The sequence below is a fragment of the Caretta caretta genome, chromosome 5 (genome assembly GCF_965140235.1).
Source record: "Caretta caretta isolate rCarCar2 chromosome 5, rCarCar1.hap1, whole genome shotgun sequence".
NCBI classification, from domain to species: Eukaryota; Metazoa; Chordata; order Testudines; family Cheloniidae; genus Caretta; species Caretta caretta.
The window spans coordinates 35,735,325-35,755,879 of NC_134210.1; the positions used below are offsets into that span (position 1 = coordinate 35,735,325).

At 43.8% G+C, this 20,555-nt stretch overlaps 1 protein-coding gene across 4 annotated transcripts in view; it reads left to right on the plus strand.

Moving 5' to 3' along the window:
* Positions 1–2,045: 2,045 nt before the first annotated feature.
* The window catches only part of DDX4 (DEAD-box helicase 4), a 104,118-nt gene continuing 85,608 nt past the window's right edge, over positions 2,046–20,555 (plus strand). For 2 of the 4 annotated variants that reach the window (XM_048851196.2, XM_048851199.2), the window contains exons 1-3: positions 2,052–2,150; positions 2,563–2,650; positions 11,067–11,130. In XM_048851196.2, the coding sequence (XP_048707153.1) occupies positions 2,579–2,650; positions 11,067–11,130 (136 nt within the window). In that variant the 5' untranslated portion in view covers positions 2,052–2,150; positions 2,563–2,578. Of the gene's footprint in view, positions 2,151–2,190; positions 2,442–2,562; positions 2,651–11,066; positions 11,131–20,555 lie in introns of those variants that run through there. The other 2 variants (XM_048851197.2, XM_048851198.2) reach the window with 2 other exon arrangements.

Below are 20,555 nucleotides of genomic sequence, written 5' to 3' on the forward strand. Positions count from 1 at the left end.
CTAACTTGTAGGTTCCTAGAAAATCACAGGAACAAAACTGCAATCCACAAAGCCTGAGTTAAGCTCCTAATACAATGAATGGGGATAGATATGCACCTTAGAATGGAATCCACAACAACTAGCATGCTAGGCAGGGAGCTGCCTAAACTAGTCTATGGGAGATAGGTGTCTAAACCTAGGCTTCAGGGAGGCGCCTATCTCTGTTTAGTGAGCCACAAACAGGAACCCAACTCCTGGAGTCAGGTGTCTAAATCATTTCTTGTGGGAATGAGTTAGGCACCTGCCTTGCTTGATGCAAAATGGCTGGAGAATGAACCACCCATCTTGTTAACTTTAGCCCAGTAGTTAGGGCACTTACATAGGATGTCAGAGACCCAGGTTCAGTTCTTCTCCTGCCTGATGGGGAAAAAGGATTTAAACAGAGTTCTCCTAGCTCTCAGGAGCATACGCTAACCACCCAGGTATTGGATATTTTGTTGAAGCTATTCCACTGTGGATAATTAACAAAAAAGTGATTAGAACGGGGGGAGGGATCCCGAGTCTTCTACCACCTAGGTGGGTGCCCTAACCAGCAGGCTAAAGAATCATTCCCTCTTTCTCTTGCCCAATGACTGTTCCATTGTGGATACTTAAATAGGTATTGGGTTAGAAAGAGCAAAAGGGCAATGACTCTGAAGCTTGCTGGTTAGGGAGAGACTGAGGTAACCTCACATCAGAACATCCAATAGTTCAGTGGTTAGTACACCTCTCTTCAGAGGTGCGGGAAACCCTGATGTAAATTCTTTCTCCATCTTATGCAGAGGAAGGAACTGAATCTCCATCTTGCACATCCAAGGTGAGTGCTCTAACCATTGGGCTAAAAATCTCATGAGCTCTGCTACCTCCCCCCAGATTTTTGAATGGGACCTGATTTGGTAGGTGGCCTCTGAGACAACTTCCACTAGATCAACCCCATATGTGAGACAGGGGTTAGTCTGCCAATGTTCCCCCAATTTGTGGATTGCTCTGGGGCTTAGGCAGGAGCTAGGCATCCGAGGGCCTACAATGCATACCCAGAGGCAAAAGCACTGGTGCTGTGGGAAATTCACCCTGAAAATGTAGGCATTAAAACAGTTTAGATGCCTATAAGGCTTGGTGGGGTTTTTGTGGATGGCAGGGGAGCCTAAAACTGGGGTATAGATTCCTAAATCTGAGGTTTAGGCATCTCTGTGAATCAAAGCTACAGTTCCTTAAATAGTGAGCTCCCTACCACTTCTTGCACAGTGATATAGAGGACTCCTTGCACAGTAACAGCCACTTGCACAGGGACAAAGAGCTTCGAGAGTCTATAGTTGCAGTAATCTTTCCAATACGTTGTACATGCTCTGCAGCACACACATACACAGAGCTGAGCAGTGATCCCCTGCATCACTTGTGCACTGACACTGTCACACATAATCCACCCTCCTTGGACAATGATTCCCCCCATGCAACCTATGTACAGTAATCCATTCACAGCTCTTTGCAGTGACTTTTCTACTTTTAGTGACAGAAACCTCTTGTACCCTGACACATACATCCAGAAGCACTGTATTTGCACAGTCTCTCCCTTTCTCTCACAAAGCAAGCTGTATAATAACCTTCTCCAGACCACCAGTACAGTGACATACAGGACAGGGGCTTTGTCTTTGCTTTGAAGAGCACCTAGCACAGTGGAGGTCCTGGTCCCTGACTGGGGCTACGAGGCTCGATGGTAATACAAATAAGACGATCGGGTGACCCGCAGCCCATTACACAGCGACACACACAGCTCTGCTTGCCCACCGCCCCCGAGCTCCTCGCCAGGCACCGTGCCTAGCGTCCCAGAGCCCCTGGAGCCCTCCCAGCCAGCGGCTCAGCCTCAGACACACACCGAGCCAGCACCACGTGCACAAACTCAAACTCACGGCTGAGAATGACTCACACCCTCTAGCAGCGCTCCGCGCCCAGGGCGCTACGGCTGCTGCGTCCCCATTGGTGGGTGGCACGTGACACAAAGACGGGCCGCTGCGTGGCGGTTGGTAGGTAGCGGCACGTGCTGCGGCTGCTGAGTGGAAGAATGCTCGTTGTAGGAGCGCGCGCAGCCTTTGTGGCGCGTGACGGCTGGTGTGGCGTGGCGTGGAGCGGAGGTGGTGAGAGGGAGTGGGGCGGTTGCCGCCTGCTCTCCCGCCACGCCGGGGTGGGGTCGATGGCGTCCCTGGGCAGCGCTGACCTAAGGGAGCGGGTGGCGTTTGGGTGGGAAGCCCCGCGAAAGGAAGCTGGGCGGCGGCCCGCCTGGGCCCGCAACCAGTGGGAAGTCCTGGGGGAGAGAGTGGAAAGCGTGGGGCTCCGCGAAGAAGAGCTTGTTGGGGGGGCTTGGGCGGCCGGGAAGGGCAACGCCGGGTTGTAGGAGCTGCGGGACTCGTGTGGTGCTGCGGGTGCTGGTGGGTCTGGGCTTTACAAGCTCCTCCAGTCCTGATTCGCGGCTGCCTTGTCTGTCGGCTCTGCCGGGCTGCGGCAGCTTCCCGTGGCCGCCGGTAATAAGGTCTTGCCCTCTCCGTACAGATTGAGAGCCTGCACCATGGGAGATGAGGACTGGGACACCGAGATCCAGGACCGCGTGGCATCCTTCGTACCAGACTTCCAGCAGCTGGTACGAGACCATGACATTGGGGCATAGGGTGGCTGGGGCCCGGTTACACTTCAGCATGCCTTGCACAACCTCTTTTTAACCTAGACCCGGGCCGCGGGAGACAAGCATGATCCCATATGCCTCTCTTGCCTTGCATTGGAGTGATAGACTGTTGGTAGAGGATTGTGTTATTAGAGGCCAAGGTTTTATGGAAGGACAAAGTAGTATTTATCTAGATTTCCTAAGTGTTTGTTAACAGGGAGAGACTGTTTTTAATCTTTACTGTTTGCCATGATTTCTGTAAATAAAATACTCTTATCCTTCCAGTCTATCAGAAGTACTAAGAAAATGTTCCTGCTGGGCAGGTCAAGTTCCTTCCCCTTGATCTCAGTTGAAGTCCTGTCTCTTTAACAACTTGATTTCGCCTATAAGCAGGGTACCTACGCAATCCTGTTCCCTCAATCTTTTATTTTAATGCCTCTGTTCTTTCTTTCTATGTCCTTCCCAATAATAGCAGTTTACTGTTCCCTTCATTTCTGATTTTTAGCTTTTTCTCTAGGGATGTTTACTTCCATACTTGGAACAGTCTCTTTATCATAGAATCATAGAATATCAGGGTTGGAAGGGACCTCAGGAGGTCATCTAGTCCAACCCCCTGCTCAAAGCAGGACCAATCCCCAACTAAACCATCCCAGCCAGGGCTTTGTCAAGCCTGACCTTAAAAACTTCTAAGGAAGGAGATTTCACCACCTCCCTAGGTAACCCATTCCAGTGTTTCACCACCCTCCTAGTGAAAAAGTTTTTCCTAATATCCAACCTAAACCTCCCCCACTGCAACTTGAGACCATTACTCCTTGTTCTGTCAACTGCTACCACTGAGAACAGTCTAGATCCATCCACAACAAGTGCCTTCTTTCTTTGTCTTAAACCCATTTTTCCCAGAAGTCCTTGCCTTCATTTTTGTCATCCATTCTCACACCTTCCATTACTTCAATCGTTGAATGTTGTCATCGTTGATTTTCACCGTATGCTCACAGGCACTTGCACACTATAGTGGTGAATAGGGGCCTACCAAATTCATGGTCCATTTGGTGAATTTCACAGTCATAGGATTTTAAAAATAGTAAATTTCATGATTTCAGCTATTTAAATCTGAAATTTCAGAGTTGTAATTGTAGGGATCCTGACCAAAGGAGTTTGGGAGAAGGGGATCACAAGGTTATTGTTGGGGGGGATTGTGGTACTGCTATCCTTATTTCTGCACTGCTGCTGGTGGTGCTGCCTTCAGAGCTGGGCATTGGAGAGCAGCAGCAGGAGCCCAGCTTTGAAGGCAGAGCTGCTACCAGCAGCACCATAGAGGTAAGGATGGCATGGAAAAATTGGAAAACGTCCAGCGGAGGGCAACAAAAATGATTAGGGGACTGGAACACATGACTTATGAGGAGAGGCTGAGGGAACTGGGATTGTTTAGTCTGTGGAAGAGAAGAATGAGGGGGGGGGGATTTGATAGCTGCTTTCAATTACTTGAAAGGGGGTTCCAAAGAGGATGGCTCTAGACTGTTCTCAGTGGTAGCAGATGACAGGACAAGGAGTAATGGTCTCAAGTTGCAGTTGGGGAGGTTTAGGTTGGATATTAGGAAAAACTTTTTCACTAGGAGGGTGGTGAAACACTGGAATGGGTTACCTAGGGAGGTGGTGGAATCTCCTTCCTTAGAATTTTTTAAGGTCAGGCTTGAGAAAGCCCTGGCTGGGATGATTTAGTTGGGGATTGGTCCTGCTTTGAGCAGGGGGTTGGACTAGATGACCTCCTGAGGTCCCTTCCAACCATGATATTCTATGGTATGGTATTGCCCATAGGCGCTGACTTCTGCTGGTGCCAGTGGGTGCTTAACCACCCTCTGCCCTGCCCTGGCCCTGCCCCCATTCCAAGCCCTTCCCCAAATCTGCACTCCGGCCCCGCCTCTTCCATTGAGCATGCTGCTTTTCTGCTCCTCCCTCCCTGGAGCTTGTTATGCTGTGAAACAGCTGTTTTGTGGCAGCAAGCGCTGGGAAGTAGGCGGAGAAGCGGGGACGTGGTGCGCTTAGGGGAGGAGGTGGAGGTGAGGTGAGGTAGGGCGGGGGGGTGAGGAGGGGAGCTTGGTTGCTGGTGGGTGCAGAGCACCCACTAATTTTTCCCCGTGGGTGCTCCAGCCCCGGAGCACCTATGCAGTTGGTGACGATGGTATTGCCTTACTTTTGCACTACTGCCTGCAGACAGGGGCCCTTAGTCAGCAGCCACCACTCTTCAGCTGCCCAGCTCTGAAGGAAGCAGCGCAGGATTATGGGTGGCATGGTATAGTATTGCCACCCTTACTTCTGCACTGCTGCTGGCAGGGTGTTGCCTTAAGAACTGGGCACCTGGCCAACAGCCGCTCCAGCTGCCCAGCTCCGAAGGTAGCACAGAAGTAAGGGTGGCAATATCATGGACCCCCACCTCCATAACCTTGCAGCCCCCCTGCAACTCCCTTTTTGGGTCAGGACTCCCAGTTTGAGAAATGCTGGTCTCCCTGGTGAAATCTATATAGTATAGGGTAAAAGTGCACACAAGACCAGATTTCATGGTCTGTGACGTGTTTTTCATGGCCGTGAATTTGGTAGGGTAAAGTCTCACATTTGAGACAGGGAAATGTTAGTCTATAAAGCTTTATTTACATATGACATTTTAGGAAGGGATTTGAATTATTTTTGTCTGTAAAGCATAATCTCTGCCTATGGTGTTCTTTAAACAGATTATAAATAATCAAAAGTTTTTGTTTCAGGGCACATTATTTTTACAGAAGTGGAGAAACATCAAATGAGCATTTTTCTTTAAAGATCATGTGTGCAGGATTTTTACCTTAGAGTTTTGTGCCTCCAGCAGTTGTCTTTGAGGAAAATCCTTTAGCTCTTATGATTTTTGACCCTCTGAAGCACCTATAGGCATCTTGAGGGCTCTGCCCTGTTTGTTCCATTTGGACTTTGGTCATTGAAGGAACTTCCCAGGAACTACCAAATGATTCTGATGTGTGAGCTGTGGCCCTGATTGCTCAGTAACTTCAGCCTTTGCTATGGCTTGGTTAAGGACCGTGATTACACTTCTCCTAGTTTTGACCTGACTGGGCTTTGGCTGGGTCATGTTGAGGCTCATGATCTGAGCTAAAGAAACTTTATACTGTTTGTACCAGGGAAGGTTTTATTTAGAATTTTAGGCCGAATGGGCACGTGCACTTCTTACTTCACAAAGCTCTTTTATTTATAAGCAGGGTTGAATAGGTGGGAAATATCCTTGTACCCTTCCAGCTTCTGCCCGCAAACGAAACTGCACCCACAAAGATGCCACCCACAGTAATTGGTGCAAATGTTCAAAATATGGACATGCGTGCTCTACAATCTCCTAGGGCTTGGCTGTCCTCTTCAGTATTGTCAACCCCAAATGTTCAAAAATCATGAGTTTGGCTTTAAAATCCTGGGATTATGTAAAATAGATTTCGTGTTTATTTGCCTTCTGCTTTTTGAGCCTTTAGGGTGCACTGGGGTCACATTTTGAAGCTTTCTCCACATCCATAAGGGATAGAAACTTACTTCTTCTCTAAGAATGAAGGCTGAAATCATCACACATCCACTTGACCCCGGAGGAGCTGGGGTTTTAAGGAAAGCAATAATTATCATGAGACTCAGGATAAAATCAGAGTTGGCAACACTGCCTCTGGTCCCAGGATCAAACTCTTCAGTTCATTTCTTGCTGACTCAAGGTGGCAATGACTCAAAAGGATTGTCTTATGAGTCCCCTCATGTGGAGTGGTCATGGTACTGATGTAGTAGGCCCTTTTACTCCTCTCCCTGGAACCCCTTGGAAACCTGAGGGCCATACCCCTGTCCATGGGTAGGCACTACAGGAGGACCCCGGGCCCTGACATAGTGTGGCTTATCAGCTAAGAGGTCAAAGCAGAGGGGATCTCTCTGTTTTCTCCATCTGCATTTACTTGAGACATTTGGGGCTCTGTAAGTAGGCTCTCATGCGCTCTGATGAGAGAGGTGTGTCTTTTGAGTGATCGTGGCTACTTTCTCTCATATCTCCTTGGGACAGAAAGGTGGAAGGCAGAAATCTCCCACGTCATGGTTAGAGGTTGCATCTGTTGTGTACCCCACTCCTCTCACTCTCTATGGAGTTGTCTGTGCCGTACACTGGGGCTTGTCCAAGGCCCTACCTTGCTGACTCCAAATCTTCAGCTTAGAGGGAGGAGGATACTTTTCTGACATGGACCTTGACTCATACACAAACTTGGCTTTTTGTTCAGGAATATGTTTTGCCCTGCAATGTAATGTGAGCCTCTTAAGCACTCACAAGATCCTGGTGGGTATGACTGCAGCTCTTGGTTAAAAAAAAAAATATATATATTTTTTTATCTGAGCCGCTCATAAAATCTCTAAACTGACAATCTGCCTTGTGAGCAGTTTAAGGAGTAGTATCTCTGTTATGTCAGCTAAACTTTCATCCAGGACTAGTGTGTTAATTCCAAATCGACAGATGGTTCTTCTAGAATTCATCTTTGACATTGCCATAGAGTAGTTTTCCCTTTTCAGGAGACACAGGAAAAAGTCATCAATGTAGTGAATGGTTTCAGAGTAGCAGGCGTGTTAGTCTATATCCACAAAAAGAAAAGGAGTACTTGTGGCACCTTAGAGACTAACAAATTTATTTGAGCATAAGCTTTCGTGAGCTATAGCTCACTTCATCAGATGCATCACTCCTTTTCTTTTTGCAATCTAGTGAATGATGCTCAGGGCGAGACAGATCTCATGAATTACACAAATGCACCGCTTCTCACTTCATAAAATTAGTGCTTTGGGTTAAACACGTCCCCTGCCTGTATGACTTCCAGTTAGAGGAGCTCAAGTGTTAATTTATATCAGTTCTGTGGTCAGGCAGTACCTCTGGTGAGAACTTCCAGAGAATTTATTGAAAAGTATGCCATTGTAAGAACTCCAATGTGAACAATATTTGGGATTTTTGTGCTTGAAGGAACAACTCCTGTTGAATGGGAGATGGTCCAGACCCGAAAGAAAGATGCACAACAACCTTCTCCAGCTTAGAGCTGTGAGTGTTCAGGGATGTGGTGTCAAAGCATGGTTCTCCTCATTTGATTTGGCACAGTCTGATGGTTTTATGTGGTTTTACCAGACGACACTGGGAGCATAACTTTAGCCAGAAAGTTAAATGTTTTAAAACTATGAAAGGAAGAATCGCAGAGCCTTCGAAGCAACTCACCTGGCTCTTTGCACCTCTCCTTTTACGTTCAGTAAGGTCCCAGATCTCAAAACGTAATATCCTTGCTGTTCTAACTTGCTTAAATTTGTGCTTGCAGTGAAACGCTTAACTGATCTGTTCAATATTTTACTTCACTGTTTTCTCTCTAGATCTGTAAATCATTGTACAGGTATATAAACCGCTAAAGGCAGCAGATAAGAAGTGTTGTTCAACACTTGCTGTATTCAGCGAAAAAAAATGTTGCACAAAATTTACCATATACTGGCTCTGCAACAGCATTATGTGCAAATTTAAAAATTCAGCCTTCTCTTTAACCAGGATTACATGAAAAATATTAATTCATACATTTAAATGTGGTAAAGCTAAGATTATCAAAGAAACTGACTTCTGTATACACATTCTACTCCTGGGGGAATTCTGTGCCAAAACATTAAAATTTATTTTGTGCACAATATTTTAAAATTCTGCAAATTTTATTTGTCAAAATAGCACTATATAATCACCCCAGTCATAATTATTTTGGTAATTTATTTCAAAATAATGGTTAGCAAGTACTGTATGTAACAATACAGACACACACACAAATTCCCCCAGAAATAGAGAGTTAAAGAAACCCTACAACAGCCCAGTTCCTGTTTCTCTGCCCCACCTCCTCCTCCTTCCCCCTCCCCCCAGAGCCCAGCCACTCACACCCCTTCTTCCCCAGAGCCCATCCGACCTATCCCTGGCCCAGACACTCACACTGCCTATTCCCCAGAGCCGAGCCATGGCCCCCGCAATCCAGTCAGTCACGTCTACTATCCCTTGGGGGCTAGCTGCAGGAAGGCCCAGACACACGCTCCCTTCCCCCCAGAGCCCAGCTCGTGCATGCCCCCCTCCCTAGGGATCCAGAGGGAGAAACAGCCTAATGGTGGGTCCCAGGCTTGCATGGAATTTCCTGTATGCCACCACTGCCTCCTTCCTTCAGGGTGTGCTGGGAACCCTCCAGTTCCCTCCCCCTCCTTCTCCCTTTGGCCTTGTTTTCTGTTTGCAAGCTGGGCTCTTCCGGGTCCACCTCGTGGTGGCCAACAGCTCTGGGGCCCATTTCTCAGGGCGGGGCGGAAATTCTGCACTCACAACTTGAATTTCTGTAAAACTCTGCATTGCGCAGTGGTGCAGATTTCTCCGAGGAGTAATTTGACATTCAAAGTAGCAATTACACCTTAAGTTTGTTTTGCTTTAGTGGTCAGCGGTATGTCTGCTTTGAGAAGGGTTAGATGATGTGGTAGAAAAGCAGGGAGAATAAAATGGTTGTTGAAAATAGTCAAATTTTTAAAACTAAATTTTGTTTTTAAAAATTATTTTAAAATTTAATTGAAATTATGGTAATTTGGGTTAAGGCCTAAATTTACTATAATATCCTAAAATAATTTGTATTAAAAATATATTAAGCAGAACATATTTGCTGCTGAAGTTTTAAAGAGGGCCAAGCCTCTAAGCTGGTGAAGTGTTAAACTAGCTTTTGACAGCAGTAGTCTCTTCTGCAAGTGCAGAGATATTTTCTTCATTTCAGTTCATGCAACTAGTTCAGTTCAATTACAAGTTCATTGAGAAACTGGGAGTTGAAGGGGGAAAAAAAGACAAAAGCTTGTTTTCCTTTTTCAGTCTGTGGATTAAAAACAAGGTGTGAGAGGATGAGATCTACTAGTTGTAAAATCTTGAAGGACACGATGAACAGAAACAGTTGAGTTCATTAACTACAGCCAATACTTCCTTGTTTTCATAAATCAGTTAACTTTAAATGCAAAATATGTTTTGATAATTTCTCTTAGGTATCCAGCACACTTAAGGTAGTTTTATTTAATACAAAAATTAAAATGCTGTGTTTGTCCGTTTGGGTTCCAGTTTCCATCCAAATACAGCTTAACACAAATCATAAATAAAAAAATTAATCATGTAAACAAGAAATGCATCATTCACCATTTTCTAACATAATGATATAAAAACTAAGATTCTGAATAAATGTATGTTAAGCTATATAATTGATTAAATGTGTATAGATATTAATGTATTGTTCTGGTAAGCAAAAAAATACCAAATTTTGTGTAAAGTCTATATGTAGTTGCCAGTCAACACGTTTAAAATGGTTACTGACCAATCATTTTTTCTTTAGAAAAATAACTAAAAATACAAAGGTGAAACAAGATTAATATTGATGATTTAAATCAAGGTTTCCTGCTTGCTGATATAAATCATCATTAAAATCTGTAATTTAGATTGCTTTGATTTTAAATCAATACACCTTGTAAAACAAACCCCAACCCTGCAAATAGTCTATTCTATCACTGCCACTGTTAACATTGTTGGAATTGCACCAGTACTTGACAAGAGGTGGTATAATTAGAGAATTTTCAGTGGAGGTACAGCCAGTGATGACATCACAGAAATCAAGAATGAATGTTAAAGGATTAATTGGATTTTTGGTTAGACTTAGTACACTGGTTTGTTTTAGCAAACATTTAACTTAGTTTGGATTAAAAAATGTGTTAAATGTTCAACAGCTCTGCTGTTTCAATTAAATTATTAAAGCTCACAATAAACATACTCCATGATGTTCACCAGCAGAACCAGAGAAGATCAAGCATAACATTTCTAATCTGTCTGAAGAGTAAAAGTAAGAACTTCCTTCCAGTTTATTTAAAAAAAAAAAAGAAAACCCAAACAACTTTCAGAACTTGTGCATCGAAAAAACAGATTAAAGGCCCATTGAAAAAAAAATTGTAGCACTTGTTCCAGGGAATTGACAGTATTCCTGTGTTAAAGGGACATATTAAAAATAAATGTGCATTTTGGGAGCCTCTAACATGCAAGTGTTACACATTGTGTCCTGGAAGTGTGTGAAAAGTAAAATGTTTCTCAGTTTAATCATTTAGCAACTGTAGAAGATAAAGATTTTGAAAGAGATGTTAATATATTTAGCAAAACATATTAATGCAAAACATTTTTAGACTTGAAACATGATTTTGTTAAAAGAGCATTTATAATATTTATTCTTGGTGCATCAGAAGTGTAACTTCCACATTGATAGATGTATTTGCAACTGAAGTGTTTTTTCTTTACTTGGACCAGAACTATTATAATAGATCTAATGTATCTTGCTGGCTGTTCTAGGATAACTTTTCTGGACGAGCAAATGACCCCTCATTTAGCTGCAATCAGAGCATAAATTCAGCAGGTATGTGTTACGGAATTTCTAATAGTAAGCATTTGTGTTTTGGATCACTTGAGTGGCTTAAGAGATGCAGGAAGTTTTCAGTCAAAGGATTGTATGAGTGTATTTCAATACATGATAATGTAGTAAAGAACATTTAGTATAAATCAGCCATTCTTCTGTAATTTTGCAAAATTATGATCTGTTTCCTAAAGAGTGTAAACAGATGCAGTGAGGTTGGTTTGATTCTTATTGTTAAGGGCTGAAATTAAAGGAAAAAAAATTTGTCAGTGTTTGTTTTATAATTCATAAAATAGGTGATGACTCTGGAAGTTTAAAGAACTGCTTGTAAATGTTGTAACATTGGGGATTAACCAGTATAAATTCATAGTTTCCCATTTTGGGACTTACACATTTAACACGATTGCAAAGAGAAACCAACTTAAAAATTGCACTTCACTCTGTTACACTAGGCAGTAAAAACAAGTAATGTCTAAGATCTTTAAGTGAAAGAGTAGAGAAAAATATTTATTTTTTCAGTTTGTGCATATTTCCCATTTTAGAATTTTCCCCAAAGCAACAGATAAGCACCTAATCAGCTACAACCAATAGCAAAAGGATGCACAGAGATAAACTTAGTCTGAAGTGTGTAAGTCTGTAAGGCACTGTACATAGTAGCTTAAAATGCTTTAACAGAAGTAACATTTCTTAAACATTAATTGTGCTTGCCTGACTTCCTAAAAAAAACTTCATATCATTATTCAAGAAATCTCATTTGAACCCTACAAGAAGAGTTGATGGTCCAATTTTTGAAAATTGGATAGTAAAAGCTGTTCACCAGTATGGTCTTATACAGGTCTCAACCTTTTTTCAGTATTGTGTCAATTTGTGCCTTGTATCAATTTGTGCCTAGCATGTGGAATTTTCAGAAGCACCTGACTAACGTAGGAGCCCAGTGTTCTCATTGAAAGTCAACAGGATTTAAAAACTTCTGAAAATTTTACTAGCATGCAACAATACTGAACAGACAAGGCATTGCAGTAGGTATAGAGAATGAATATCAGAGGGTAACATGTAGGTCAGGACTCGTTAGGGTATATCTATACTGCAGTTAGATGCCTGTGGCTGGTCCATGCCAGCTGAGTCAGGCTCACAAGGCTCAGGCTGTGGGGCTGTTTAATTGCAGTGTAGACTTCTGGACTTGGCCCCAGAGCCCAGGTTCCAGCCTCTGTAAGATAAGAGAGTCCCAGAGCCTGGGCTGCGGCCCGAGCCTGGAAAGCTACACTGCAATTAAACAGCCCCGCAGCCTGAGCCCAGTGAGCCAGAGTCAGCTGGCACAAGCCAGCAGTGGGTTTTCAATTGCATTGTAGACATACCCTGAGAAACCAGATTATGGAAAAATCTGTCCCTAAAACAGTCAGTGTGACTTATTCTCCTAATCCTTAGGTGATTTTGAAAACTCTTCCCCATAAGGTCTGACTGTTGACAGGTGTTAGGATTTTTTGTATCCTCCTTTGGAGCTTCTGATACTGGACATAAAAAGAGAAAAGATTAAAAAGTTAAATTGAGAGCTGGTATGATGATTTTTATATTTCTGTGAAACTTTAGTGGAGGTGAATCTGAGTGGAACCATATTTAGGAGAGCTGTTAGAGACATTTAATACATTAGTGTTCCTTTTAAAAAATTTCTTTAATGGTAATTGTGTTTTCTCTCGTGCTGATGTGTGAAACATCCTCAAAGAGAAACTAGCTATGCACAAAGTGCTGAAAAATCCACACTTTTGAGCGATGTAGCTATGCCAACCTATGCATAAAGTGTAGATGCAGCTAGGTTGATAGAAGAATGATTCTGTCAGCCTAGCTACTGTCGCTCAGGGAAGTGGTGCCACTAAACCAATGGGGAAAAATCCCTTTATCTATAGCTGCTACGTCTACATTATGGGGTTGTTCTGGCATTGCTCCAGTGCTGTAGCTATGCTGGTTTAGTCCCCATAATGTAGACATGGCCTGAGGGTGTCTACTTATACCATTTTAACAGCAGAATGACTTGATGTAGATAACTGACAAAGTATGGGAATGAGACACTTCGTAAGAAAAAGAAAAACTCCCATATAAATTGAGGCATGCTTCCTCCAGCAGTTGTCTTCTCTGCAGCTTTCAACTGGCCAGATTTTCCCATGTCACAACTTCCCTGAATCAACTTCCTCTCACCTGGTTGTACATTATGTCGTGTACCAGTTGTTAGCTCATCACAAAAGCTGGTTGCGTTTAAGTGGTTAAGTGGCTGTTGTATGCATCATTTGAAAAGTACTCTGTTTCATTATGAAATGTGCTGGGGTCTATAATGCTTGTTATGCTTGTATGGCTTATATCTTACTGAAGCAAGACATGACTTTGAATTTAATATTCATGCAAACAATTCTAAAGTGAATTTTTAACTTTCTTGCTTCTGTTGTAGCAGTCCTCTTCATGCCATACTGACATGTAATTGCTGGTTATTTTCTTGGTATAAGGTACTGAGTAGTGCTTAGTTGTCAGTTTCTTCTTCTGTCTTTTTAAAAATCTATTCTGCTACCAATGATAGTATTTTGAAAGATCATTTCTAGTTGGTGCTGGAGTAAAATTTCACCTCTACCACTCTACACCTTTTTTGTAACATTGTCTCTCGTTCACACTTGTATTTTAATTGTTTATTGAAGCAAATTTAAGCCGAGTTTAAAAATTGCTTAAAACTAACATGATTTTACATGTTGAGATAGTTGTTGGATAAGACCAAATTGTTTGTGAATGTGGCTAGAAAAATGGTGTTACCCTCTTCAAGAGGAAAAACCTTTGAAGATTGGTTGTGTTGTACCAGCGTATCTTAAAACAGATGACTGCAAGACCCAGTACATAGTGTTGTAAAGTGCTACTTAGGGAACTGTTCAGATGGCATTCTGAGGTTATTTTTGGTGTCTGGTAAGTAATTTATGCACAGTGCATTTGCTGATTGGTGGTAGTATATCAGAACTTTGGTTCTTTAAAATCTTAAGGTATCTAGAATTTTGAGTGACAGATGGTAAATGTTCATAAATCTGGGTATGAAAAAAGCAAATATAACGCAGTAGATATGGATGCTCATTCTTTCTCTTTTTTTTGTGTGTGGTATGGGTAAGAATACTTTCCTGACCCATTAAATCAGATTGCACTAGTTAACATAAAATGCCAAAAAATTAACTATGTAGATTGTCCTCCACAGAGCTACATTAGGATTCACATGCTTAGGGGGATGGCTGTGAAACTTTGAGAAATGAGTGCATGGTGTGCTTGTATCCCGCAGGCTGTTACCCCCCATGGGCTAAGTATATAAAGAGGGGTTTGCACTTGTCCCCTAGTAGTTCTTTTCTTTCAAACAAACCAGTTTAGGATTACCCCATGCTACTTTCTTTATTGTGTGGTGTTGACCTTAAAAACTTCTATGCAGTGCTGATAACTATAGTCCAAGGTTGCCAAACACTTTTCCATTTAAAATAGTTTGAATAGTTAGTGGTTTTTTAATTAAATTAGTATTAGTTGGGGAGGTGTGTGTGGTGTTTTGTTTTTTTTAATTCCTACCTTGTGGAAAACCTGGTATTGAGGAAAGGGGTTTAAGAAGCGTTCCTCTTGTGGTAACCAATTTTTTTATGTGCCCATGAACACTTTCTTCTTTGTCTAGTAGAGCAAACTGCAGGAAAAAGCATGGCCTCTCCTTGGAGGGTGCAAAAAGATGTCCAAACTCTCCTCGTGAGGGTGACTATCAAGTATAGCTTCAGAGAGAACATCTGGAAAAGAAGCTTCTCTAGGCACAAGGGCACTGCTTCAGAATTAAATGGGATTAGCCTGCTTTCTTCAGTATGGGACGAGAAGTCATTCTTATAGGGGGGGAAATGCCCTGAAAAGAGTCCTCTTAAAAAATGCTGGAGGCCCTGAAATCTAATCTCCTTTAGAGCTAGGGGATTCTACTCAGTTACCGGTGATTTCAGGGAGCTGTTTGTGGGAAAGATCTATCTGAGCCTCAGTGTCAGCCTTGCATATACCAGGAGTTGTAGCAAGTAAAGCAGCCCTTTGGATCCAAGCTGTTTGAAATACTCCAGGGTCCCTGTCAGATTCATCTACTATGATCTCTGAGAATCAAGTTACAAGGGTTCATACTGGGGGGGAGGAGGGAATCTCTGAAGACTTAGCACTGTTTGCTGCTGAGTCGGAACTATTCCCCTTTGGAGTTTTGTCCTTTTAGGTTTCCTCTGAACTTCTACCTCTTCTGTGAGAGCCTTTGGACATTTGATGGTGGCCTCTGTGCTGGGCTTGATGCCAAGGAGGACTGGGGGTTGGGAAAATCTGGGTCTTGATGTTTCTTTTGCTGTCCATTCTTAGAAGGCCCAGACTCCTTGGGCTCTTGCTCTCCACTGTTTGGGCTTATCCCACATTTTCTCTGTCAAATCAGCAAGCTTGGGGTTAGGACAAGTTCTTCACTGCTTGGGAGGGATCTTGCGGCAGTGCCTAGCCACATGATTCATCAGGATCACCCATGCTTCCTCACCATAACTCTCTGGGAGGGGATTAGAACTGGGAGGAGAATCTTTTGAGGCCACCCTCTTAAATGTTTCCCAGATGAAGTCATCATTGCTTCCTTTTCACCCTCATGCAATGGTGTGCATGATGGCAGGTAATCTGGAAAATTCCTTTATGGGCCTTCCTCCTTCAGTGATGTCAAACACTCTGACATCCTAGAATTTTAGGAAAAGGGTGGAGCAGCCCTTTCCACGAAGGGCTTACTGGACCTGGGCAAGGATATTTGGAGGCACCCTACTTCTGTGGACTGCTCAGAAACTTTATTCATTAGGTTCCAAGAGAAAGGTTTGATGTTAACACTCAGCAGTTGGTTCACTGATGATTTCCATGATCATTGATAATCTTTGCTACACACAGCAAAGAGTTCTGATAGCTGAATGATTTGTGCAGAAAGGTTGCTAATTAGCAGCTGCTATAGCTTCCAGCTAGTAGGCTGTCATGGCTCACTACAAATTCTTGTGTATTAGGGTATTCACGTGAGCTAATCACATGTTAGATGACAGGGAGTTCCTTAACCTCTGTCCTGAGGGACAGCAGCTTTTCAAGCATTCCTTGAGAGCATCTTTGCTATTTTTTGATAAAGCAACCAAATCATTTGATTTTTGCATTGCTTCTGAAAAGCCCTGTTGGGCTTCATACTTACGGCTTGTCTCAGGAAGTTCAAGCAAAGCTGCTTAACTTTCTGTTGGAGGGATCTGAACTCTTCAACGTGAAGATGAGCTGCGATCCTAAGAAGCTGAAGGCACTCAAGATTACCTGGCAGGTATAGTAGGACTGTTGTAAGTCAAACGAGTTGGCAATCTGTGGTCGTGGAAAAACTCTCCTATAAAGAGACTAAGAAGATAGTTTTTTTACTTTAGAGAGACACATAAGAGGGGCTTGATAAGAGTACAAAGTAATGAATATTTGTGACAAGGCTGATCAGGCACTTTGTTTTCCTTGTCTCATAGTACAGTATGAGCACAGGGGATACTCGATGAAACTGACAAGTGGCAAAAAAGATAAAACACAATACTAATAATACATGGAGACTATTAAACTCATTGGCACAAGATGTCACTGAAGCCAAGAACATAGTAAGATACAAAGGTCCACTTCCTCTTTAAATAAATTACAAGAATGTGTTATAATAAATATTGCAAAGAAGTATCCTGATCTAGATGGACCTGATCAGATGGACTCTGATCCAGAGTAAGTCTTTTGTTTCTAAGAAATTGTCCCTCAGTTTTGTCCAGATCTCTGTAACCTTTTGGAGGGGAAGGAGAAGGGATTCAATTTCTCTGGGAAGTAGTCCAGTCTAGAGATGAATGAACTGTTGCTATTTAATAGTTCATTTGCCAAAAAATGCTGTTTCAGGTCAAATGGAACAATTTGTTTTCGTGTAGTTTGTCCAAATGTTCTGAGAACTAAAAGTCAAAACATTTAGGTAATGTCAAAATGAAACTTTTTCACCTGAAAAATGGCGTTTTAACAAAAGCAAAGGATTCATAAACCAGGAGCAAGTGGCGGTACTGCCTTTATAATCTTTAGCCCAGTGGTTAGGGCACTCACCTGGGATGTGGGAAATCCAGGTTCACTTCCTCTTATTTATGTGGAAAGGGGATTAGAACTTGTCTTCCCCCTTGTAGGATTGTGCCCTAGCCACTGGGCTATGGAATATTTGAGTATGGATCTTTCTCAGTCTCTTATCTCGAAGCTGTTCTTCTTTTTTTCTAATACTTAGTTATTGGAGCAGGGATTTGAATCCAGGTCTCCTACATCCTGGGTGGGCATACTAATTACCACGCGGTAAGAGTCATTCTTATTCTTTCCCTAGTTCAGTGACCCACCATGATGGTGGGTGCCCTAACCACAGGGCTAAAGCTTATAAAGCCATCACCTCCCCTCTATCTTCATTTTGTAAACTCTTGCCTCTTTTCAAAATGCCTGAAAGTAGAAACTAAACCTCTTGACTCAACATGTTTTACATTTCTTGTTTTGCCAAAAATTTCAGAACATGTTTTAACCCAAAATGTTTTCAGTTTTGCAAAATGGTTAGTAAACTGAAAAATGCATTATTTGCCCAGCTCTAGTTCAGATCTCATTAAAGGGGTCAGAGGTTGTATTCTTTGTATTACCATTGAACCTAGGAGCTCTAATCGTAGACCAGGACCCTACTGTGGATAAACACAGAATGGAGATGGTCCTTGCCCCGTAGAGCTTACAGTCTAAGTATAAGACAAAAGATGGATACAGACAGGCTAATGGGAGTACGATAAAAGAATGGGGAGTATAATCAGACCGTATTAGTCAGCATGGCAGGCAGTGGCATCAGTGCACTAATGGCTTAACATTTTTTGTAGGCATCATGGCAAAGGAAAGTTTAAGGAGGGCAGGGCTGTCATGGCAGTGTATCTAAAGATAAGCTCCAGGACTGGCACTACTTCCTTTGACTGTTCAGTTCTCTTCCCCTGTTTTCAACAGCATTCCTGGTTATTTCTTTTGGCTGCTGGCTGTTAGGAAATGAACAAGATATACCCCTCAGGGCAAGGTTGCGTCAGATCCCAACTATCTTCCAAACCCTTTTCTTTTTAGAGTCTTCTCTTAATTTTATGGGAAATGGTCCTGCTAAAATATAGAAGATAGAGCAGTGGTGCCAGAACCATACAAAGGGGATGAAGTTTTGTTCCTGGTATTTTTCTTATTCTAAAGAAAAAAAGTCTTACACATTTATTTTCAGTCTCTACAAGCTGAACAGATATCTAAAAAAGGTTATTTGTAGTTTCTAAAGCTCTCAAGCTGTGTGTGCATCCAGTCCTGCTGTGACCTCATTTAAAAGCTGATGACAGTAACTTATGGCGCATTCCCTTGGAGGGGTGGCAACATCCTAAATGGAAGGATAAATGGCAATAGATCTGCAACTAGAGTCCTTGATTTCGAAAGGGCAAACTTTTAAAAAAAAAATTAAGGGACTTCATTAGGGAAGAAGACTGGACTGAAGAACTCAAGGATCTGAATGTGGAGGAGGCTTGGAAGTCGAAGTTGCAGAAATTATCTGAAGCCTTCATCCCAAGCAAGGGGAGAAATTTGTAGGGAAGGGCTGCAGACAAGCACGCATCTCAAACAGGTGATTAAGAGAAAGCAGAAAGCCTCGAAGAAATGGAAGATGGGATGGATCAGCAAGAAAAGCTGCTACTTCTTCTAGTGCTTGTCCATGTCCATTCCAGTCAGGTGTGTGCGTGCCGCGTGCACGGTCATTGGAAAATTTCCCCTTAGCAGCTCCCGTTGGGTCGGCTGTGGAGCCCCCTGGAGTCACGCCTTCATGGCACTCAATATATGACCCTGCCGACCCGACCCCCTTCAGTTCCTTCTTACTCTCCGTGATGGCCGATGGAACTGTGTTTGCTTGCCTAGCAAGTGCTTCCCTTAGCTTTCTTCTTTTGTCTGCAGTCTTAGTCTGTGTTTCAGTTAGTAGTTAGTTTTTAGTTTCGTGTACATGGTGTATAGAGTAGTTTGGGTTAGGGTACAGGGTCCTCCACTATCCCTTACCTCTCCTTGGCGCTGGGGCATGCCTCGGGGCCAAGGGTTTAAACCTTGCGGGACCCATGGTAAGCCCATGCCACTGGGTGACTCCCACGACACGTGCCTGAAGCGTCTGGGGGAAGAGCACCAAACAGACAGGTGCAAAATCTGCTGGTCTTTCCACCCTAGGACGAAGAAAGAGGGATTTCCGTCTGAAACAACTTCTGATGAAGTCCGCTCTCCATCCATAGCCTGCCACATAGCGCTGGGATCTGGCACTGAGCGTTTTCGGTGCAGAGCGCTCCGGCCTTGGTGCGCGACATGGCGCCGACAAAAGACTCTGATTCAGAGACCCTCGGCACCGGCACTTCCCAGCACTGCAAATGGCACAGATAGCCAGGCACCGCTTGCACTCACCAGTGTCGTACAAGCGGCACAAGAAGATGGACGGGGCTTGTTCCTGGGTGCCGAAGGCGGTGCCAGGTGCAACAGCAATACGTCCCATGAAGGAGCACTCAGCGCCCGAGGACCAGGAGTTGGCACTGTTGACTTCGGTTCCCCCCAGGGGGACTGTTGAGCCTGGTGCCTAGCAACTCCCCGGACAGACAGTGCCAGGTGGAGAAGTTGGAGTCCCCCTCTATCCCAGACACTTTTGAAGCCACCAGGGACCGAATAACAGTGGCGGCCCCTCAACCTCTGGCTATCAGGGACAAGCCTCCGGTGCTGCCACCTGTGGTGCCATCTAGATGCAAGCCGGCCATGATGCAGCGATCATCTTCTTTGACACAGCACCGTTCACCTTGGTACCGCAAAGGTTCACCATCACCGAGGCACCGTTCTCCAGCGTGGGACCCCGTGCTCAGTCCCGGCGGAGCGGCACCGGTCCTAGCTCAGTACCGCTTGGCACCGCCATGGTCATCACAATCTAGATCAGTGTCGTCTGACTCAGATGGGAACTCATTTTATTCATGCTGCAGCAGGTGCAGGTTGGATTGGAACAGAAATGAGGCACCGGTGGCATGTCTCCACATCGTAGCCGCAGCCTTGATGGCCCTTTTGGATTCCTTCTGGAAGGTTTATCACCAGGCCCAGGGCTCATTTTCCAGGGGCTCTCGGTCAGTAATCTTGGAAGCTCAAGCACCCCAGCCACACAAAGATTGCCTGGCACCTCAGGGATCAGAATCGGCGCCAGCACAGGCCCCACAGCCTGTCTAGGACACAGTTGAAGCAACCGTGGCAACAGCCCTGACAGCCGGCCAAACTACCACTGCTGTGATAACGGTCAGCGCAGAGCCCATAGGCACTGACCAGGAGGAGGCTAGAGAGCTGGATGGTCAGGAGGACCTGGTATCGCCTCT